The sequence below is a fragment of the Arachis hypogaea genome, chromosome 3 (genome assembly GCF_003086295.3).
Source record: "Arachis hypogaea cultivar Tifrunner chromosome 3, arahy.Tifrunner.gnm2.J5K5, whole genome shotgun sequence".
Taxonomy (NCBI): domain Eukaryota; kingdom Viridiplantae; phylum Streptophyta; class Magnoliopsida; order Fabales; family Fabaceae; genus Arachis; species Arachis hypogaea.
In genome coordinates, this window is record NC_092038.1 from 114112513 (window position 1) to 114135392 (window position 22880).

At 40.1% G+C, this 22880-nt stretch overlaps 1 protein-coding gene across 1 annotated transcript; it reads left to right on the forward strand.

Moving 5' to 3' along the window:
* Positions 1-1669: 1669 nt before the first annotated feature.
* On the forward strand, positions 1670-2170 carry LOC112779765 (uncharacterized). Its single transcript, XM_025824110.1, has one exon. It carries the CDS (start codon positions 1670-1672, stop codon positions 2168-2170), a length of 501 nt encoding a protein of 166 aa, XP_025679895.1.
* The last annotated feature ends 20710 nt before the right edge of the window (positions 2171-22880 follow it).

Here is a 22880-nt window from a genome sequence, read left to right on the forward strand (position 1 = left end):
TAGTTCTTAGAATTTTGTTTTATTGGAATATTGAGAGGAATTATTACCTCCGCCAAGACTTCATCATTCTAGTTTGTTTTCTTACTTTTTGCTTACTCTTTCATATCCTTAATTTGTCTAGATTTACAATTGGATTATTTTTATAATTTATTAATACAAGAACCATTTTTAATTTTAATTGATCTTTTTTATTATTGTTTATCGTATCTTTCTTTATTTCCCTTTTTAATTTTTTGAAGTTTACATTCATGATAATGGAGTAGTTCTCTAACTTGTTTGGGAGTTGATTAAAAGGAGAACCTTGAGTTAGAATACTCAAGAGCTAATTTGTAATTGGGTTTATTGTTGGCTGGCTCTCTAGTCACTAACGTTAATCTTTCCCAAGGGAAAGGATCAGAACTTGTGAATAGAAGTAGACTTCCAACTTACTTGACTTTCGTTTACTCAGTAAAGGATAACTAAGTAGAAACAACCTTCAATTATCAATTAATCTTGAGAGAAATCCAACAAAGATAGAACTTCTAATTAATCTTCTCCCGGTCAATGTTTCTATTTGAATTACATAAATTCTCTTATTTAATTTCCTGTTTATCAAACTCAAAACATTTTGGAAAACCTCTGATTGATAAAATAGCACATCTTTCTGCAACTCGTTGGGAGACGACATGGGACTCATACTTCCAGTATTTTTATTCTAATTTTGTGACAACCCTTCTAAATTGATGAGCGTTTTTTTGTTGGTTAAAAATTGTACTTGCAACGTATCTCTTACATTAATTTCTTAATCTGCCAATTTTTGCCACGTCACCACTCCTATTAATGATACCTTCCCTCTTGAGGGCTTGCTAGCAATCTCCGAAATTATCCCTTGGTATGCACCTATTGCCAATTCTTGGTCTCTCGCACCTTTCCTCCCGATTTCTCCCAACATCAAAAGGATAAGCTTAAAAGCAAATCCAAAACTATGTATGGGATGATCCGTACTTATGGAGATGTGGTGTCGATCAAGTAATTTGAAGGTGCATACCATAATCCGAGCATCAAGCTATCTTGGAGGCTTGCCACTCTTCCGAGGGTGGTGGCCATTTTGGTCCTCAAAGGATGGCTCGGAAGGTCTTGGATTGTGGCTTTTGGTGGCCTACTCTTTTCAAAGATCCTTCTCTCTTTTGCAAGTCTTGTTTACCATGCCTTAGATTTGGAAATATCTCCAAAAATGAGGAAATACCCCAACAAACTATGTTATTTTGTGAGATTTTTTATGTTTGGGGTATTGACTTTATGGGGCCCTTCCCAAATTCTAATGTTTTCATATAATTCTTCTAGTCGTTGACTATGTTTTCAAGTGGGTCAAGGCAATCCCCACTAGAACCAATGATGCTAATATAGTGCTTTCTTTTGTTCGGAATAATATTATATGCCGCTTTGGATCGCCACGAGCAATCGTGAGTGATCAAGGCTCGCACTTTTGTAACAAGAGAATGGCAGGCTAATGAAGAAGAATGGCATCATCCATAAAGTGGCCACGGCAATCCACCCTCAAACGAATGGCCAAGGCGAGGTCTCCAATTGATAAATAAAGTGCATATTGGAAAAGGTTGTGAAACCTCATTAGAAAGATTAGAGTTCTAAGCTCGGTGATGTGCTTTGGGCCTACCGAACGGCATACAAAATGCCAATTGGTATGAGCCCGTTCCGGTTGGTCTATGGGAAGGCTTGCCATCTTCCGATGGAAATAGAGCATAAAGCATATTGGGCCGTAAAAGAGTGTAACACAGGATTTAGGGTTGGATTCGAAAGAAAGTTACAATTGGTGGAGCTTGAGAATATTCGATTGGAAGCCTATGAGAATTCAAGACTTTACAAGGAGAAGATGAAAGTGGTGCATGATCGACACATAAAAAGGAGAGAGTTTAGAGCCGGAGAACTAGTTCTCCTTTATAACTCTAGGTTAAGGTTGATGCCCGAAAAGCTAAGTTCAAGGTGGGAAGGCCCGTACAGAGCAGAGAAAGCCGAACCATATGGGGTCTACCACCTAAGGCATCCTTCAAGCCCCAACATCTTCAAGGTGAATGGCCATCGGCTAAAGCTATACCATGGAGAGAAAATGAAAAGCAGCAAAGAGGTTGAGGTGTTCCTTCTCGAGGACGCAACCGAAGGCGAGGAGATTTGAGGTCATGACCGTCCAACTTAAGGACGTTAAACAAAAGTGCTAGGTGTGAGACACCACACCATGGTATGATCTACCCTTTATACATAGTCTTTTTGCATATAGCTCTTTTGATTCTTTATGGCTTTTGTGATTGCTTGATTTGTGAGTTTATTCATAGTTGAATTGTTTTTTGCTTTATTTTGGTGTCATATTGCTCATGAGGAGTTCATTGATAATGGTTTGTTGAATTGAGATGTTGAAGAAATGCTTAAGGTTGAGTGCTACATGAGATTTTTTATTTTTTGACCCCTTTAGTAGGGGTGTTCATGGTTTGGTTAATCCAAAAACCAAACCAGTTTTTTGGTTAACCAAAAATATAATATTGGTTAATTAACCAAATTGGTTTTACATGATGAAATTGGTTATTAACCGATTAGTGAAATTTAAATCAGTTTTTAACTGGTTATTAAAACAAAAACCAGTTTTAAAAAATAACTGATTTATATAAAAAAACCAATTTTCACATTAAAAAACCGGTTTTTACATTAAAAATCAGTTTTTATACTAAAAAACGGTTTTTACACCAAAAAACCAGTTTTTATACTAAAAAATTGGTTTTTATACCATAAAATTGGTTTTTATATGTAAAATAGATTTTTACACAAAAATTAATATTTTTACATACAAAAATCTAAATTTTTAAACCTTTTTTTAATTGAATTTTTTAATCTATTTTTTTCTTTCTAAATGATACGAGTAACATTTGTGAATAATGAAATCCCTTCCATTGCTTTCGTTCCTTTTTCTTTCTTATCTCTTTTCAGCATTTTCTATAAATATTTTTTTCTAATATAAATAATTTTCTTTCTAAATGATACGAGTAACTTTTTCTTATCTCCTTCTTTCCATCTCTCTCCTTTTCTCTCCCCCTCCTCTTCTCTCTTCCTTCTCTCTCTCTTTCTCCCCTTCCCCTCTTTCTCCCCCTCCCGTGTCTTTCTCTTTCTCTTCCTCTCTCTCTCCCCTCTCTCCTATTTCTCTCTCTCCCCCCGTCCTCTCTCTCCTCTTCTCTTCCTTTTCTCTCTCTCTCTCTTCCATTTTTCTCTCTCTTTTTCTCTTTCTTTTCTCTCTCTCTCCCCCTCCTCTCTATCTATCTCTCTCTCTTTCCTTTCCCTCTTTCTTCCCCTCCCCTTTCTTTCTCTCTATTCTTCTCTTTCTCCCCTTCTCTCCTTCTCTTCTCTTTTCTCTTTTCTCTCTCTCCTTCTCTTTTTCTATCTCTCTCTCCTTCTCTCTCCATCCTCTCTCTCCCCTCTCTTTTTCTCTCTATTTATCTTCTTTCTCTCTCTTCTTCTCTCTCCTATCATTTTTCTCTATTCTTATCTCTCTCTTTTTTTCTCCTCCTCTACGTTCTCTTTCTCTCTCTCTTCTCTCTTACTTTAGAGAGAATAGGAGAAAAGAGATAGAAGAGAGATAGAAATTGAGAGAAGGTTGAGAGAGAAAGAGAAAAGAGAGAGTAAGAAAAGAAAGAGGAGAAGGAGAGAAAAGGAAGTGAGGAACAGGAGGAGAGAGAGAAAATGGGAGAGAGAGAGAAAAAGAACAAAAGGAAAGAGATTAAAGCGAGAGAGAGAGAGAAAAAAAAGAAAGAGAGAGAGAGAGAGGGGGAAGGAAAGGAGAGAGAGAGAGGAAGGATAGGGGAGAGAGAGAAAAAAGGAAAAAGAGAGGAGAAAGGAGAGAAATATGGGGGAGAGAGGGAAGGGAAGGAAAGGAGAGGAGAAAGAGATAGGAAGGGGGAGAGAGAGGAGGAGAGAGATAGAAAAAGGGGAGAGATTATTAGAGAGAGGAAGGAGAGGAGAGAGAGGAAGAGAGAGAAGGGAGGGGGGAGAAAGAGGGCAAGGAGGGAGAGAGAGGAAGTGGAGAGAAGGAGAGAAAGACAGAGAGAGAAGGAGAGAAAGAGAGAGAGGGAGAGAAGAAGAGAGAGAAAGAATGAAGGGGAGAGAGGGGGAGAGAATGATAAAGAGAAAAGGGAGAGAGAAAGAAAGACGAGGTGGAGAAAGAGGGAAAGGGGAAAGAGAGAGGGAGAGAGAGAGAGAGAGAGAGAGAGAGAGAGAGAGAGAAGGGGAGGGGAGAGAGAGAGAAAGAGAGAAAGAGATGAAGAAAGGGAAAGAGAAAGATAGGGGAGGGAAAGAGGAAAAAAGGAGAGAGAGAGAGAGAGAGAGAGAGAAAGAGAGAGAAAGAGAGAGAAAGAAGGGGGAGAAAGAGGGAGAGAGAGAGAATCAGAGAGAGAGGGGAAGGAGAGAGAAGGGAAAAGGAGATAAAGAGGAAAATGAGTGTGTGTGTGTGTGAGAGAGAGAGAGAGAGAGAGAGAGAGAGAGAAGGGAGAGAAAGAGAGAGAGGGGGGAAGGAAGTGGGAGAGAGAGGGAGAGGGGAGAGAAATAGGGGAGAAAAGAAGAGAGAGAGAGAGAGAGGAGAGAGAAAGAGTATGTAATTTGGTTTTGAAATTAGGTTTTGATTTTAATTTGCTTTTGGTTTTAGTTAACCGGTTAAAAACCAATTTTTTTTTAATTTAGTTTTGGTTAACCAATACTAAAAAATATGGATATGGTTTTTAAAATTGTTTTATTAAACTGGTTAACCAAAATGTGGTTATGGTTTTTTAACCGGTTAACCATATTTTAGTTTTTTTATGAAGACCCCTACCCTTTAGCATGCATTACCACCAATTTGTGCTATAATTGACCCTCCTTATGTGCATGAAAAAAAGGGCATCCACGCGCACGCGTCGGCACAGTTTCACAGCTCCTGGTACAAAAATAGAGAGTTATGCCCACTTTGTACCTCTTCTGTGCCCAAGGCACAATCGCAACCCACGCATAAGCGTGGGTGACACTTACGCGTCCCTTGCAACTTCGCACACTAATGCGCAAGCGTGGGCGATGCGTACGTGTCGATTGCGAATTTCAAACTCTCTAAAACCCGAGAGTTGTGCCTACTTTATGCCCATTTTGTGCCAGGAAACCCACGCGTAAGCGTGGGCAACGTGTACGCATCGATTGCCATTTTTGTTCATCCACGCATATGCGTGCTATGCGCGTACACGTCAATGGTGCTGCACACCATTCTTGGTACAAGCTACCTGATGAGCGGATAATTTATACGCTTTTTGGCATTGTTTTTAGTATGTTTTTGGTATGATCTAGTTAGTTTTTAGTATATTTTTATTAGTTTTTAGTTAAAATTCACTTTTCTGGACTTTACTATGAGTTTTTGTGTTTTTCTGTGATTTCAGGTATTTTCTGGCTGAAATTGAGGGTCCTGAGCAAAAATCTGATTCAGAGACTGAAAAGGACTGCAGATGCTGTTGGATTCTGACCTCCCTGCACTCGAAGTGGATTTTCTGGAGCTACAGAAGCCCAATTGGCGCGTTCTCAACGGTGTTGGAAGGTAGACATCCTGGGCTTTCCAGCAATATATGATAGTCCATACTTTGCCCAAGATTTGATGGCCCAAACCGGTGTTCAAAGTCGCCCTCAGAATTTCCAGCGTTAAACGCCGGAACTGGCATAAAACTTGGAGTTAAACGCCCAAACTGGCACAAAAGCTGGCGTTTAACTCCAGAAAAGGTCTCTACACGAAAATGCTTCATTGCTCAGCCCAAGCACACACCAAGTGGGCCCAGAAGTGGATTTTTATGTCATTTACTCATCTCTGTATACCCTAGGCTACTAGTTCATTATTAATAGGATCTTTTGACATTGTATCTGGACCTCAGGACACTTTACACGTTTCTTTGTATACTTCCTACAGCATGAGTCTCTAAACCCCATGGTTGGGGGTGAGGAGCTCTGCTGTGTCTTGATGGATTAATGCAATTACTACTGTTTTTCATTCAATCATGCTTGCTTCCATTCTAAGATATCACTTGTTCTTAACCTGGATGAATGTGATGATCCGTGACACTCATCATCATTCTCAACTATGAACGTGTGCCTGACAACCACCTCCGTTCTACCTTAGATTAAGTAGATATCTCTTGGATTCTTTAATCAGAATCTTCGTGGTATAAGTTAGAACTGATGGCGGCATTCATGAGAATCCGGAAGGTCTAAACCTTGTCTGTGGTATTCTGAGCAGGATTCAATGATTGAATGACTGTGACGAGCTTCAAACTCCTGAAGGCGGGGCGTTAGTGACAGACGCAAAAGAATCACTGGATTCTACTCCGGCCTGATTGAGAACCGACAGATGGATAGCTGTGCCGTGACAGGGTGCGTTGAACATTTCCACTGAGAGGATGGGAGGTAGCCACTAACAACGGTGAAACCCTTGCATACAGCTTGCCATGGAAGGAGCTTTGCGTGCTTGAAGAAGAAGACAGTAGGAAAGTAGAGATTCAGAAGATGGAGCATCTCCAAAACCTCAACCTATTCCCCATTACTGCAAAACAAGTACTTATTTCATGTTCTTTTACTTTTCACAATCAACCCTGATAATTATTGATATCCTGACTAAGAGTTACAAGATAACCATAGCTTGCTTCAAGCCGACAATCTCCGTGGGATCGACCCTTACTCACGTAAGGTATTACTTGGACGACCCAGTGCACTTGCTGGTTAGTTGTGCGGGGTTGCAAAAGTGTGATTGCAATTTCGTGCACCAATTTTTTGGCGCCGTTGCCGGGGATTGTTGAGTTTGGACAACTGACGGCTTATCTTGTTGCTTAGATTAGGACTGTTTTATTTTTGTTGGTTTAGAGTCTTTTAGTTGAGTCTAGTTTCATATTTTAAGTTTGGTGTCAATTGCATGCTTTTGTTTTTCTTTTAATTTTCGAATTTGCATGTCCTTAGTCCCTTTTTGATCCGTAAAAATTCTAAGTTTGGTGTCATCTTTGTGTTTTTCCCTTAAAATTTTCGAAAAATTAGTGTTTGATTTTCTAAAAAAATTCTAAGTTTGGTGTCATTTTGTTGTTTTTCTCTTTCTTCTTTTCAAAAATCAAATCTGTTTCATAAAAACTTTTCAATCATATCTTTCTAATTGCTAATCTTAAAATCTTTTTAATTAACTAATTGATTCAGTTTTCAATTTGCTTTGATCTTTTTCTCTTTTAATTTTCGATTTTTTTTATTTTATTTTCCTTTTGTTTTTATTTCATTTTTCGGTCAATAAAAAAAAACAAAATTTATCTATCTGCAATCCATATCATTTCCCTTTATCCATTATGGACCTAAGTGGGATTGATCAGTCCAAAAGGACTCTGGGGTCATATGCTAACCCCATTACAGCTGCATATGGGAGTAGCATCTGTACACCTCCCATCAAAGTAAGCAGCTTTGAGCTAAATCCTCAACTCATTATCATAGTGCAGCAAAATTGCCAGTATTCCGGTCTTCCACAGGAAGAGCCAACTGAGTTTCTGGCACAGTTCTTACAAATTGCTGACACAGTATATGATAAAGAGGTGGATCAGGATGTCTACAGACTATTACTGTTTCCATTTGCTGTAAAAGATCAAGCTAAAAGGTGGTTGAATAACCAACCTACAGCAAGCATAAAGACATGGAAGCAGTTATCAGACAAATTCCTGAATCACTTTTACCCTCCAAAGAGGATGACACAGCTAAGGCTGGACATCCAAGGCTTTAAACAAGAGGATAATGAATCCCTTTATAATGCCTGGGAGAGGTATAGAGGTATGCTAAGAAAATGCCCCTCTGAAATGTTTTCAGAGTGGGTACAGTTAGACATCTTTTACTATGGGCTTACAGAAAAAGCTCAGATGTCTTTAGACCACTCAGCTGGTGGATCTATACACATGAGGAAGACAATTGAAGAGGCTCAAGAGCTTATAGACACTGTTGCTAGAAACCAATATTTGTACTCTAGCAATGAGTTCTCTCCAAAAGAGGAAGTCATGACAGTAGTCACTGATCCTAATCCTCAAGAACAGATGATTGAGCTTAATCAACAATTGCTCCTGATGACAGAACAGTTAGCAGAATTTAAAGAAATGCTCCATGAAACTAAAGTTGCTAACAAGAACATAGAACTGCAGTTGAATCAAGCAAAACAGCAAATATCTAAACAGATAACAGAGGAATGTCAAGCAGTTCAACTGAGGAGTGGGAAGACACTGAATAACACTGCTCAAAGTAGCAAAAAGCCAAACAAGGAACAATTGACAGGGGATAACCAAACCACTGTTCAAAATCCCTCTGAGGACAATAAGAGCCCAGAGAGGAATGTTATTGGCGTTCAAACGCCAGAAAGGGAGGGAAAGCTGGCGTTAAACGCCCATTCCCTGCCCAGTTCTGGCGTTCAAATGCCAGAAAAGGGGGAAAAGTTGGCGTTAAACGCCCATTTTCCACCCAATCCTGGCGTTCAGACGCCAAGGGAGGATCAGACACCTGAGAGTGCTGACAGTAATCCCTCTAACAAGGCTTCTTCAACCACTTCTGTAAGGAATAAACCTGCAGCATCTAAGGTTGAAGAATATAAAGCCAAGATGCCTTATCCTCAAAAACTCCGCCAAGCGGAACAGGATAAGCAATTTGCCCACTTTGCAGACTATCTAAGGACTCTTGAAATAAAGATTCTGTTTGCAGAGGCACTTGAGCAAATACCTTCTTATGCTAAATTCATGAAAGAAATCTTAAGTCATAAGAAGGATTGGAGAGAAACTGAAAAAGTGTTTCTCACTGAAGAATGCAGTGCAGTCATTCTAAAAAGCTTACCAGAAAAGCTTCAAGATCCAGGAAGCTTTATGATACCATGCACATTAGAAGGTGCTTGTACCAAGACAGCCCTATGTGGTCTTGGAGCAAGCATCAATCTAATACCTGCATCCACTATCAGAAAGCTTGGGTTGACTGGAGAAGTCAAACCAACCCGGATATGCCTCCAACTTGCTGATGGCTCCATTAAATATCCATCAGGCATAATAGAGGATATGATTGTCAAGGTTGGGCCATTCGCCTTTCCAACTGACTTTGTGGTGCTGGAAATGGAGGAGCACAAGAGTGCAACTCTCATTCTAGGAAGACCTTTCCTAGCAACTGGACGAACTCTCATTGATGTACAAAAAGGGGAAGTAACCCTGAGAGTCAATGAGGATGAGTTCAAGTTGAATGCTGTAAAAGCTATGCAGCATCCAGACACACCAAATGACTGCATGGGCGCTGACATTATTGACTTTCTGGTAGAAGAGGTCAATATGACTGAAAGCCTAGAATCAGAGCTTGAGGACATCTTCAAGGATGCTCAACCTGATCAAGAAGAATCAGTGGAAACAAAGGAATTTTCGAAAATTCCTCAGGAGGAGGATAAACCTCCCAAACCTGAACTCAAACCACTACCACCATCCCTGAAGTATGCATTTCTGGGAGAAAGTGACACTTTTCCAGTGATTATAAGCTCTGCTTTAAATCCACAGGAAGAGGAAGCACTGATTCAAGTGCTAAGGACACACAAGACAGCTCTTGGGTGGTCCATAAGTGATCTTAAGGGCATTAGCCCAGCTAGATGCATGCACAAAATCCTATTGGAGGATAATGCCAAACCAGTGGTCCAACCACAGAGGAGGCTAAATCCTGCCATGAAGGAGGTGGTGCAGAAAGAGGTCACTAAATTACTAGAGGCTGGGATTATTTATCCTATTTCTGATAGCCCCTGGGTGAGCCCTGTCCAAGTTGTCCCCAAAAAGGGAGGCATGACAGTGGTTCATAATGAAAAAAGTGAACTAGTTCCTACAAGAATAGTCACAGGGTGGCGTATGTGTATTGACTACAGAAGGCTCAATACAGCCACCAGAAAGGATCATTTTCCTTTACCATTCATAGACCAAATGCTAGAAAGACTAGCTGGTCATGATTATTACTGCTTTTTGGATGGCTATTCAGGTTACAACCAAATTGCAGTAGATCCTCAGGACCAAGAGAAAACAGCATTTACTTGCCCTTCTGGCGTGTTTGCCTACAGAAGGATGCCTTTTGGTCTGTGTAATGCTCCTGCAACCTTGCAGAGATGCATGCTATCCATCTTCTCTGATATGGTGGAGAAATTTCTTGAAGTCTTCATGGATGACTTCTTAGTATATGGAGACTCATTCAGCTCCTGTCTTAACCACCTATCACTTGTCCTGAAAAGGTGCCAAGAGCCTAACCTGGTTTTAAACTGGGAAAAATGTCACTTTATGGTGACTGAAGGAATTGTCCTTGGGCACAAAATTTCAAGCAGGGGAATAGAGGTGGATAAGGCAAAGGCAGAGGTAATTGAAAAATTACCACCACCTGCCAATGTTAAGGCAATCAGAAGCTTTCTGGGGCATGCAGGATTCTACAGAAGGTTTATAAAGGATTTTTCGAAAATTGCAAAACCTTTGAGTAACCTGCTAGCTGCTGACACACCATTTGTGTTTGACACACAGTGTCTGCAGGCATTTGAGACCCTGAAAGCTAAGCTGGTCACAGCACCAGTCATCTCTGCACCAGATTGGGCATTACCATTTGAACTAATGTGTGATGCTAGTGACCATGCCATTGGTGCAGTGTTGGGACAGAGGCATAACAAGCTTCTGCACGTCATTTATTATGCCAGTCGTGTTCTAAATGACGCACAGAAGAATTACACAACCACAGAAAAAGAGTTACTCGCAGTGGTCTATGCCATTGACAAATTTAGATCCTATCTAGTGGGGTCCAAAGTGGTTGTGTACACTGACCATGCTGCTCTTAAATACTTACTCACAAAGCAGGATTCAAAACCCAGGCTTATCAGATGGGTGTTGCTTCTGCAAGAGTTTGATATAGAAATAAGAGACAGAAAAGGGACAGAGAACCAAGTAGCTGATCATCTGTCCCGAATAGAACCAGTAGCTGGGGCGTCCCTCCCTTCTACTGAGATCTCTGAGACCTTCCCAGATGAGCAACTCTTTGCCATTCAGGAAGCTCCATGGTTTGCAGATATTGCAAATTATAAAGCTGTGAGGTTCATACCCCAGGAGTACAGCAGAGTGCAAAGAAAGAAATTAATTTCAGATGCCAAGTACTACCTCTGGGATGAACCATATCTTTTTAAGAGATGTGCAGACGGAATGATCCGCAGATGTGTACCCAGAGAAGAAGCACAAAGGATCCTATGGCACTGCCATGGATCACAGTATGGAGGACATTTTGGAAGTGAGCGAACAGCCACTAAAGTCCTCCAATGTGGCTTCTACTGGCCTACTCTCTATAAAGATGCCCGAGAGTTTGTGCGAAACTGTGACAGTTGCCAAAGAGCTGGTAACTTACCTCACGGATATGCCATGCCTCAACAAGGGATATTAGAGATAGAATTGTTTGATGTATGGGGAATTGACTTCATGGGTCCATTCCCACCATCATACTCAAACACTTACATTCTGGTGGCAGTGGACTATGTATCTAAGTGGGTAGAAGCAATTGCTACACCCACTAATGATACCAAGACCGTGCTGAAATTCCTCTAGAAACACATCTTCAGCAGATTTGGTGTTCCCAGAGTACTAATCAGTGACGGGGGTACTCATTTCTATAATAGACAGCTATACTCCGCTATGGTTAGATATGGAATTAGCCACAAAGTGGCAACTCCGTATCACCCACAGACAAATGGGCAAGCTGAAGTCTCTAACAGAGAGCTAAAAAGAATCCTGGAACGGACTGTGATAGCCCGAAGAAAGGACTGGGCAAAGAGCTTGGATGATGCTCTGTGGGCATACAGAACAGCATTCAAGACTCCTATAGGAACCTCTCCATACCAACTGGTGTATGGGAAGGCCTGTCATCTGCCCGTGGAACTGGAACATAAAGCCTACTGGGCAACCAGATTCCTAAACATGGATGCTCAGTTAGCTGGTGAAAAAAGATTGCTCCAGCTAAATGAACTAGAGGAGTTCAGACTCAATGCCTTTGAAAATGCAAAAATTTATAAGGAAAAGGCAAAGAAGTGGCATGACAAGAAGTTGTCAACCAGAGTCTTTGAGCCAGGACAAAAAGTTCTGCTCTTCAACTCTAGGCTCCGCTTGTTTCCAGGAAAACTTAAATCCCGGTGGAGGGGTCCGTATGTGATTACAGGAGTGTCACCATATGGATATGTTGAGCTTCAGGATACTGATTCTAACAAAAAGTTCATTGTTAATGGACAGAGAATCAAGCATTATCTTGAAGGCAATTTTGAGCAGGAATGCTCAAAACTGAGACTTGAGTGATTCTCAGTAAAAGTCCAGCTAAAGACAGTAAAGAAGCGCTTGCTGGGAGGCAACCCAGTCATTAGCAGGTTATATGTTTTGTTTTTACAAAGGCAAGTATCAAAAATGAAGGAATTCACAGAGTTACAGAAGGATTCAGCTCAAAAAGAAGAGAAAAAGAGCTTACTGGCGAAAAAACGCCAGTAAGGGGCATTTTGGGCGTTAAACGCCAGAATGGGCACCATTCTGGGCGTTTAACGCCAGTAAAGGTGCCATTTTGGGCGTTAAACGCCAGAATGGGGCACCATTCTGGGCGTTTAACGCCAGGTGTGCAGCATCCTGGGCGTTTTAGAAAAACGCCCAGTGATAAAGGAATTCTGGCATTTAACGCCAGCCAGGGCACCTGGCTGGGCGTTAAACGCCCAAAAGGGGCAACAAATGGGCGTTAAACGCCAGAATGGGTGCCATTCTGAGCGTTTAACGCCAGAAAGGTGGGGGGACCAAGATTTTGTTTTCAAATCAAATTTTTTCAAACTTTCCCTTTCTTACCCATACTTTTCTACATAAATGCATCTCAACCTTTCATCATTCACTTCCAAATTTTCAAAAATCTAAAATCATTCTTAAAATCTCTCAAAACAATCCCAAATCTTGTTCAAAAACTCCCCCTTCTCTCAAAATTCTTTCCATATCTTCTCAAATCTTCTTTCAAAGTTTTCTTTTTTTCGAAATCTCTCCTCCCCACTTTATAAATACACGTTTGGCCCCCTAATTCCCCCACACCATTCGAATTTGCTCTTCTCTTCTCTCTCTTCTTTCCTTTCTTTTGCTTGAGGACAAGCAAACCTCTAAGTTTGGTGTGCTTTTCCGTGATCACTAAGCCAAGATTCATCAAGATCATGGCTCCTAAGGGAAAACAAACCAATTTAAGAGGAAAGAAAGAGAATAATCCAAAGAATCTTTGGAATCAAGAGAAGTTCTTAACCAAAGAACCTGAAGACCATTATCACAAAATAATGGGTCTGAGGTCAGTGATCCCGGAAGTTAAATTTGATCTGAAAGAAGATGAATATCCGGGGATCCAAGAGCAAATTCGAAACAGAGGATGGGAAGTTCTAACCAATCCTGAGATAAAGGTTGGAAGGAATATGGTTCAGGAATTCTACTCAAATTTGTGGCTAACAGATAAGCAGAGAATGACTGAAACTGCTTACCATACCTACAGAACCATGGTCAGAGGGAAAGTTATGTACTTCCATCTGGACAAAATAAGAGAAATCTTCAAATTGCCTCAACTGCAAGATGATCCTGAATCCTTTAATAGGAGAATGGTGAGAGCAGATAAAGGGTTGGATCAAGTTCTAGAGGACATATGCCTCCCTAGAACTAAGTGGATAACCAATTCTAAGGGTGTCCCAAACCAACTCAAGAGGGGAGACCTCAAACCAATTGCAAGAGGTTGGCTAGACTTTATTGGGCGTTTCATATTGCCCACTAGCAACTGTTCTGAGGTCACTATCAAGAGAGCAGTGATGATTCATTGCATTATGCTTGGAAAAGAAGTGGAGGTTCATCATGTGATTGCTTGTGAGATCTACACAATTGCAAATAAAAATTCCACTGAAGCCAAATTGGCTTACCCAAGCTTGATCTCCTTGCTCTGTAAAGAGGCTGGGGTAAAGATGGGAGTAGATGAATTCATACCCATTGAACATCCAATCACCAAGAAGTCAATGGAAGGACAAATGCAAGACAACTCTATCAAAAGGAGGGCGCAGGAGTTCCTCCCTGAATTTCCAAAAATTGACTACTGGACCAGCCTAGAAGCATCTATCATCAAGTTACAAGAAACTATGGAGCAACTGAAGGAAGAACAGCAGAATCAGAACTGCATGCTCTGCAAATTGCTGAAGGAACAAGAGAAGCAAGGGCGTGAACTCCAAGAGTTGAAACGCCAAAAGCTCTCATCTCAAGTTGAGGGAGCATCCACTTCTCAAAATCAAGGTTGTTGAGTCCTAACTCTGTGAAAACCTCTATCATTAGGAGCCTATTTAAAAATTTTTTGTTTTCTATTTTTATTTTCTAATCTTATATCTATTTTTTAGTCTTGTTCTTATTTCATAATTAATAAAATTTAAAATTCATGTCCTAAAGCTATGAATGTCTTATGAATCCATCACCTCTCTTAAATGAAAAATGCTTTAATCACAAAAGAAAAAGAAGTACAGGATTTCGAAATTTATCCTTGAAACTAGTTGAATTAGTTTGATGTGGTGACAATACTTTTTGTTTTCTGAATGAATGCCTGAACAGTGCATATGTCTCTTGAATTTGTTGTTTTGAGAATGTTAAAAAAATTGTTGGCTCTTGAAAGCATGAGGAAAAAGAGAACTGTTATTGAGGATCTAAAAAATTCATTTAATTGATTCTTGAAACAAGAAAAAGCAGTGGATACAAAAAAAAAAGGAGAGAGAAGAAAGAAAGAGGAAGAAATAAAGTTGTGATCCAAGGCAAAAAGAGTGCGCTTAAGAACCCTGGACACCTCTAATTGGGGACTCTAGCAAAGCTGGGTCACAATCTGAAAAGGTTCACCCAATTATGTGTCTGTGGCATGTATGTATCCGGTGGTAATACTGGAAAACAAAGTGCTTTGGGCCACAGCCAAGACTCATACACTAGCTATGTTCAAGAATCATTATACTTAACTAGGAGAATCAATAACACTATCTGAGTTCTAAGTTCCTATAGATGCTAATCATTCTGAACTTCAAAGGATAGAGTGAGATGCCAAAACTGTTCGGAGGCAAAAAGCTACTAGTCCCGCTCATCTAATTGGAGCTAAGTTTCCTTGATATTTTGGAGTCTATAGTATATTCTCTTCTTTTTATCATATTTTGATTTTCAGTTGCTTGGGGACAAGCAACAGTTTAAGTTTGGTGTTGTGATGAGCGGATAATTTATACGCTTTTTGGCATTGTTTTTAGTATGTTTTTGGTATGATCTAGTTAGTTTTTAGTATATTTTTATTAGTTTTTAGTTAAAATTCACTTTTCTGGACTTTACTATGAGTTTGTGTGTTTTTCTGTGATTTCAGGTATTTTCTGGCTGAAATTGAGGGTCCTGAGCAAAAATCTGATTCAGAGACTGAAAAGGACTGCAGATGCTGTTGGATTCTGACCTCCCTGCACTCGAAGTGGATTTTCTGGAGCTACAGAAGCCCAATTGGCGCGCTCTCAACGGCGTTGGAAGGTAGACATCCTGGGCTTTCCAGCAATATATGATAGTCCATACTTTGCCCAAGATTTGATGGCCCAAACCGGCGTTCAAAGTCGCCCTCAGAATTTCCAGCGTTAAACGCCGGAACTGGCATAAAACTTGGAGTTAAACGCCCAAACTGGCACAAAAGCTGGCGTTTAACTCCAGAAAAGGTCTCTACACGAAAATGCTTCATTTCTCAGCCCAAGCACACACAAAGTGGGCCCGGAAGTGGATTTTTATGTCATTTACTCATCTCTGTATACCCTAGGCTATTAGTTCACTATTAATAGGATCTTTTGACGTTGTATCTGGACCTCAGGACACTTTACACGTTTCTTTGTATACTTCCTACAGCATGAGTCTCTAAACCCTATGGTTGGGGGTGAGGAGCTCTGCTGTGTCTTGATGGATTAATGCAATTACTACTGTTTTTCATTCAATCATGCTTGCTTCCATTCTAAGATATCACTTGTTCTTAACCTGGATGAATGCGATGATCCGTGACACTCATCATCATTCTCAACTATGAACGTGTGCCTGACAACCACCTCCGTTCTACCTTAGATTAAGTAGATATCTCTTGGATTCTTTAATCAGAATCTTCGTGGTATAAGTTAGAACTGATGGCGGCATTCATGAGAATCCGGAAGGTCTAAACCTTGTCTGTGGTATTCTGAGTAGGATTCAATGATTGAATGACTGTGACGAGCTTCAAACTCCTGAAGGCGGGGCGTTAGTGACAGACGCAAAAGAATCACTGGATTCTACTCCGGCCTGATTGAGAACCGACAGATGGATAGCTGTGCCGTGACAGGGTGCGTTGAACATTTCCACTGAGAGGATGGGAGGTAGCCACTGACAACGGTGAAACCCTTGCATACAGCTTGCCATGGAAGGAGCTTTGCGTGCTTGAAGAAGAAGACAGTAGGAAAGCAGAGATTCAGAAGATGGAGCATCTCCAAAACCTCAACCTATTCCCCATTACTGCAAAACAAGTACTTATTTCATGTTCTTTTACTTTTCACAATCAACCCTGATAATTATTGATATCCTGACTAAGAGTTACAAGATAACCATAGCTTGCTTCAAGCCGACAATCTCCGTGGGATCGACCCTTACTCACGTAAGGTATTACTTGGACGACCCAGTGCACTTGCTGGTTAGTTGTGCGGGGTTGCAAAAGTGTGATTGCAATTTCGTGCACCACTACCCGAGAGTTAGGCCTACTTTGTGCCTACTTCGTGCCTAAGGCACAAACCTACCCACGCGTGCGCGTCCTTTGACGCATACGCATCCCCTCTCCTTCTTGCTACCCACGCGTACGCGTGGGGACGCTTACGCGTCAACCCCCTATCTCTACCCATCCACGTGTACGCGTAGAGCGCGCGCACGCGTCGATCCCCTGACGCAGCTGAAATCTAGGGCGCCCTGCTTTCCTCTCTTCTTCACATCTCCTCTTCCATTACTTGCTCCCCTCTCCTCCCATCTTCCACCACCTTACCTCCAACCACCAACACCGCTAACGACGACCACCGCCTCTGGCGGCTCTACACTTTCCTTTTCCTCTCTTTCCCTTCTACATCCTCTCATATTTCTCACCTACACTCCACCTTGATTTCTTCTTCTTTTTATTTAAAATTTTCTTTTCTTTTTACTAGTTGCATTTAGTTTCTCTTTTCTTTTCTTCTTAGTTGCATTCTTGATGCTTGATTCTTGCTTGTTGACTTTCTTTCCTTTCATATTTTTTTTTCATAGGTGTTGATCTTTGGATTTTATCTTATTTTGATGGGTCATTTTGATGCTTCTTGATTCCTCTATGACTATGTGGTGTTGTGTTATTGATTGGTATTCTATTTGGAATTTCCCCTATTTGTTCATGTGTTGAATGTTGCACACCAAGTGTTCAATGAAAGGCACCCACACCATTTTAGCTTAATTTTGACTTTGTGCTCTCAACTTGGTGCCTCATCTTCATACACTTGTCTTTCTTTTTGTGCATTGATCCTATTTTGCTTTATGTTCACTATTCTTATGCTCATTACCCATGACTTGCTTTATTATTATTGATGCTTGAGTCTTTCCTTCTCATGCCTTATTCACTCTTGCATCCCATGCTAAGTGTTATGCCCTTGATTTTATTATGGTATTGATCACATGTTGCAACTGTCATGTCCTCAAGACACATTACTCCTTTTTGGGCACTACTTATCACTTGCATGTCATTTTTCATGTGTTGGTTATTTGGGTTTAACGTTTCTCCTTTTTCTCCCTTTTTAGGATGGCCATCAAGAAAGGCAAGGAGAAGGCGTCGAAGACACCGGCCACTAAAAGGGCACCCCAAAAATCAATCTCCAAGGTGCACCCTGCACTAGGAGCTAAACCCCTCTCAAAGAAGGCGAAGACAACTGTTCATCTTAATGAACAAGAGAAGAGCCATCCGGCAAGGGATTCCATAAGGTTCTCCAACCGCTTCTGTGAGCTCATGTTCCCCGCCATGGTTGAGAGGAGTTATCATCCCAAACACCTACTAGCCTCATCGGACCACATTGTTCATTATGTGATGCCCCGCATTGAGTAGCGAGGATGGGGGTTTCTCATGCGAAGGCCACAAGAGGCCAATCTCTCTTGGGTGGTAGAGTTTTACACCAACTACCACCTTCCTTCTCTTCAGTCCGTGTATGTGCGCCGAAAGCAAGTCCCGATGTCGGAAGAGGCTGTTCAGCAAGTGCTTAATGTTTTACCCGTACCAGAGGAATTAGATGGTTACCAAAAGGCCTTGCACCAGCGTGATGACTTTGAGTTTGTTTTTTATTGGGACGCTATCCGCCAGGTTATTACCAGACCGGAGTCACTTTGGACCCGGGGAAGCCGAAGATCCCGGCCCAAGAGCATTAATGCACGTTATCTCACTGTAGAGGCTAGAGCATGGGCTCAGATCTTATCCCACTACGTGCTGCCTAGCACCCATAAGTCATCCATCATGACAGATATCGCCCTCCTTGTTTGGTGCCTACTCACGGAGAGGCCGGTCAACATCCCTCTCCTCATCCGACAAGCGATGGATCGAGTCCATGCCAAGGGTAATCTACCATTCCCTGCATTGGTATCTGATTTGGTTGCAGCTGCTGGTGTTCCATGTGAGGCCACGAACATGAGAGCTAAAATTCCAACAGAGGGCGCTATCATCCCAAGCGGGAAATATTTTCAGCCTCCCGTGGACACCCTGAGCCTTGACATAGCCCTTCCTTCCACCATTCCCACCACTATATCCGCACCACCAAAGTCAACGCATCAATTGCTTGTAGAGCTCCATGAGAAGATAGATCGGTATGAGAGCCGTAACAAGCGCCGATTTGCTTACTACAAGAAGCTTTGGGGTCATGTCAACCCATCTACGAATGACCCGCACATTTCTACATCCGCTTCAGACCACAGTGAAGCGAGTACTCAGGACACGGATGATGGAGATGGTGACCTCAATTCCACCTTACGTATCACCCAAAGCACGGAGGACCGTGCAAACTTTTAAGTGTGGAGAGGTCGGTTACCGATTACCGTATTATTTAGCTCACTTACCCAAAAAGCCTACCTTTCATCAACCATTGTTAGCCGACTTTGAGCCTACGATTAACCCACTTTGATTCTTAATTTAGCACATTACAAGCCTTAAAACGAAAAATAATAAATGTTCCTTATTTGGATCTTTGATTAGCTTAGGCCAGTGAGAGTGTGCATCATTTGAGTGTCAGAAAACATGGGACATTGGTTGGGAAAGGGTGTGTGTGTGTTGTATTTTTGTAGAAAATATTGGGAATTGGGTACATACTCATGTGTTAATTAAATGTAAAACTATATGCATTGATGCTTTTGTAGATGCCATATTGCAAAAAGAAAAAAAAATATATATATATATATATCAAAAGAAAGAAAAAAATATAGAAAAAAAAAAAGAAAAGAAGAAAAGAAATAAAAAAGGGACAAAATGCCCCAAAGTGAAGCTCAATAATAATCAATGCATATGTGTTGTGATAAAAAGAAAAGAATGCATGAGTATGTGAAAGAGTAAAGAATGGATAGTTAGGCTTATCTTAGATTGTTACAGGTTGTTGTATAGGTTAGGTGGGAAACTTATATTAATCAAAGATTCAAATCTTGAGCTCACTTATCCATATATATAACCTTACCTTGACCCTAACCCCATTACAACCTAAGAAAAGACCTCATGATATGTGTACGCATACATTGAATAAGTGTTGATTGTTACATGAAAAATAAATCTTAGAAATCATGATTAGAGGAGGATTGAGTGAATCAACCCTAAACACTTGAGCGACTAGAGTGCAAACACTTCCGGTGAGGGTTTGATGCTCAACTCTTTATTTTCGGCTTTCACGAGCTTTCTTCATGTAAGTTACACACACTTCACTTTGATGATTGAATAGGTAGAGTCATGAATTATCTTTTGGTCACTTTAGCCCTAAGTGCTAATATGCATATTCTTGGGAGTTGATTCACCTTTGACTAAGTAGATAGATACATTTGCATTAGTTGCATGCATATAGGTAGATTGCATATCAATAAACTCCTTCTCCTATGCTCTTTGGTCTTTAATCTTTAGCATGAGGATATGCTTGGTTTAAGTGTGGGGAGATTTGATGCGTGATGAGCAGATAATTTATACGCTTTTTGTCATTATTTTTAGTAGGATCTAGCTACTTTTTAGTATATTTTACTAGTTTTTAAGAAAAATTCATATTTCTGGATTTTACTATGAGTTTGTGTGTTTTTCTGTGATTTTAGGTATTTTCTAGCTGAAATTAAGGGACCTGAGCAAAAATCTGATTCAGAGGCTGAAAAAGGAATGCTAATGCTATTGGATTCTGACCTCTCTGCACTCGAAATGGAATTTTTGGAGCTACAGAAACCCGATGGTGCGCTCTCAATTGCGTTGGAAAGTAGACATCCAGGGATTTCCAGCAATACACAATAGTCCATACTTTGCTCGAGTTTTGACGACGCAAACTGGCGTTCAAACGCCAACTTCCTGCCCTATTCTGGTGTTAAACGCCAAAACAGGTAACAAGCTAGAGTTAAACGCCCAAAACAGGCTGCAAAATGGCGTTTAACTCCAAGAGAAGTCTCTATACATGAAAGCTTCAATGCTCAGCCCAAGCACACACCAAGTGGGCCCGGAAGTGGATTTCTGCATCATTTACTTATCTCTGTAAACCCTAGTAATTAGTTACTAAATAGGACTTTTTCTCATAGTATTAGTCGTCTTGGTCATTCTGGTTCCCCCTCTGGGGCCGAAGCCAATGAACACAATCATCACTTATGTATTTTCAACGGTGGAGTTTCTACACCCCATAGATTAAAGTGTGGAGCTCTTGTGTTCCTCATGAATTAATGCAAAGTACTATTGTTTTTCTATTCAATTTAAGCTTATTATTATTCTAAGATATTCACTCCCACTTCAACCTGATGAATGTGATGATCCGTGACACTCATCATCATTCTCCCTTATAAATGCGTGCCAGACAACCACTTCCGTTCTACATTCTATAGCTTGAGCGTGTATCTCTTGGCCTCCTGGTTCACGACGCATGGTTGCCTCTCCTGACAATAGAGCTTCCATTCCGTGCAATCAAAGTCTTCGTGGTATAAGCTAGAATCAATTGGCAGCATTCTTGAGATCCAAAAAGTCTAAACTTTGCCTGTGGTATTCTGAGTAAGATCTAGGATGGGATGACTGTGACGAGCTTCAAACTCATGACTGTTGGGCGTAGTGACATATGCAAAAGGATCATTGGATCGTATTCCAACACAAGTGAGAACCGACAGATGATTAGCCCTACGTAACCCATAGCTAGACAGTTTTCACTGAGAGGACGGGAGGTAGCCATTGACAATGGTGATACCCGAACATACAGCTTGCCATAGAAAGGAGTATGAAGAATTGGATGAAGATAGTAGGAAAGCAGAGATTCAGAAGGAATAATGGATCTCCATATGCTTATCTGAAATTCCCACCAATGAATTACATATGTATCTCTATCTTTATTTTATGTTTACTTATCTTTTAATTATCAAAACTTCATAACCATTTGAATCCGCCTGACTGAGACTTACAAGATGACCATAGCTTGCTTCAAGCCGACAATCTCCGTGGGATCGACCCTTACTCACGTAAGGTTTATTACTTGGACGACCTAGTGCACTTGCTGGTTAGTTGTGCAAAGTTGTGAAAAAGAGTTGAGATTACAATTGTGCGTACCAAGTTGTTGGCACCATTGATATCACAGTTTCGTGCACCAAGTATTTGGTGCCGTTGCCGGGGATTGTTCGAGTTTGGACAACTGATGGTTCATCTTGTTGCTCAAATTAGGTAATTTTCTTCTTGTTTCAACCTTTATTTTATTTTCAAAAAGTTTTCAAAAATCTTTCAAAATTTTTCTTCTTTTTCATTTTTCTAAAAATAATTTTTGAAAAATCCAAAAAATTTATAAAATCATAAAATCAAAAATATTTTGTGTTTCTTGTTTGAGTCTAGAGTCAAGTTTTAAGTTTGGTGTCAATTGTATCTTTTTAATTTTCAAAAAAATTTTCGAAAAAATTCATGCATATGTTCTTCATGATCTTCAAGTTGTTCTTGGTAAGTCTTCTTGTTTGATCTTTACATTTTATTGTTTTGCGTCTTTTGTTGTTTTTCATATGCATTTTTGAATTCATAGTGTCTAAACATGAAAAATCTCTAAGTTTGGTGTCTTGCATGTTTTCTTTTCTTGAAAATTTTTCAAAAATAAGTTCTTGATGTTCATCATGATCTTCAAAGTATTCTTGGTATTCATCTTGACATTCATAGTGCTCTTGCATGTATCATTTGTTTTAATCCAAAATTTTCATGTTTTGAGTCATTTTTGTATTTTTCTCTCTCCTAATTAAAAATTCAAAAAATCAAAAAATATCTTTTCCTTATTTCACTCATAAATTTCGAAATCTTTGGATTGACTTAGTCAAAAATTTTTAAAATAAGTTATTTCTTGTTAGTCAAGTCAAGATTTCAATTTCAAAAATTTATCTTTTCAAAAATCTTTTTCAAAACTTTTCAAAATCTTTTTCTTATCTTTATTTCATAATTTTCGAAATTATTACTAACAATTAATGTTTTGATTCAAAAATTTCAAGTTTGTTACTTTTTTGTTAAGAAAGGTTCAATCTTTAAATTCTAGAATCATATCTTTTAGTTTCTTGTTAGTCAAGTCATCAACTTCAATT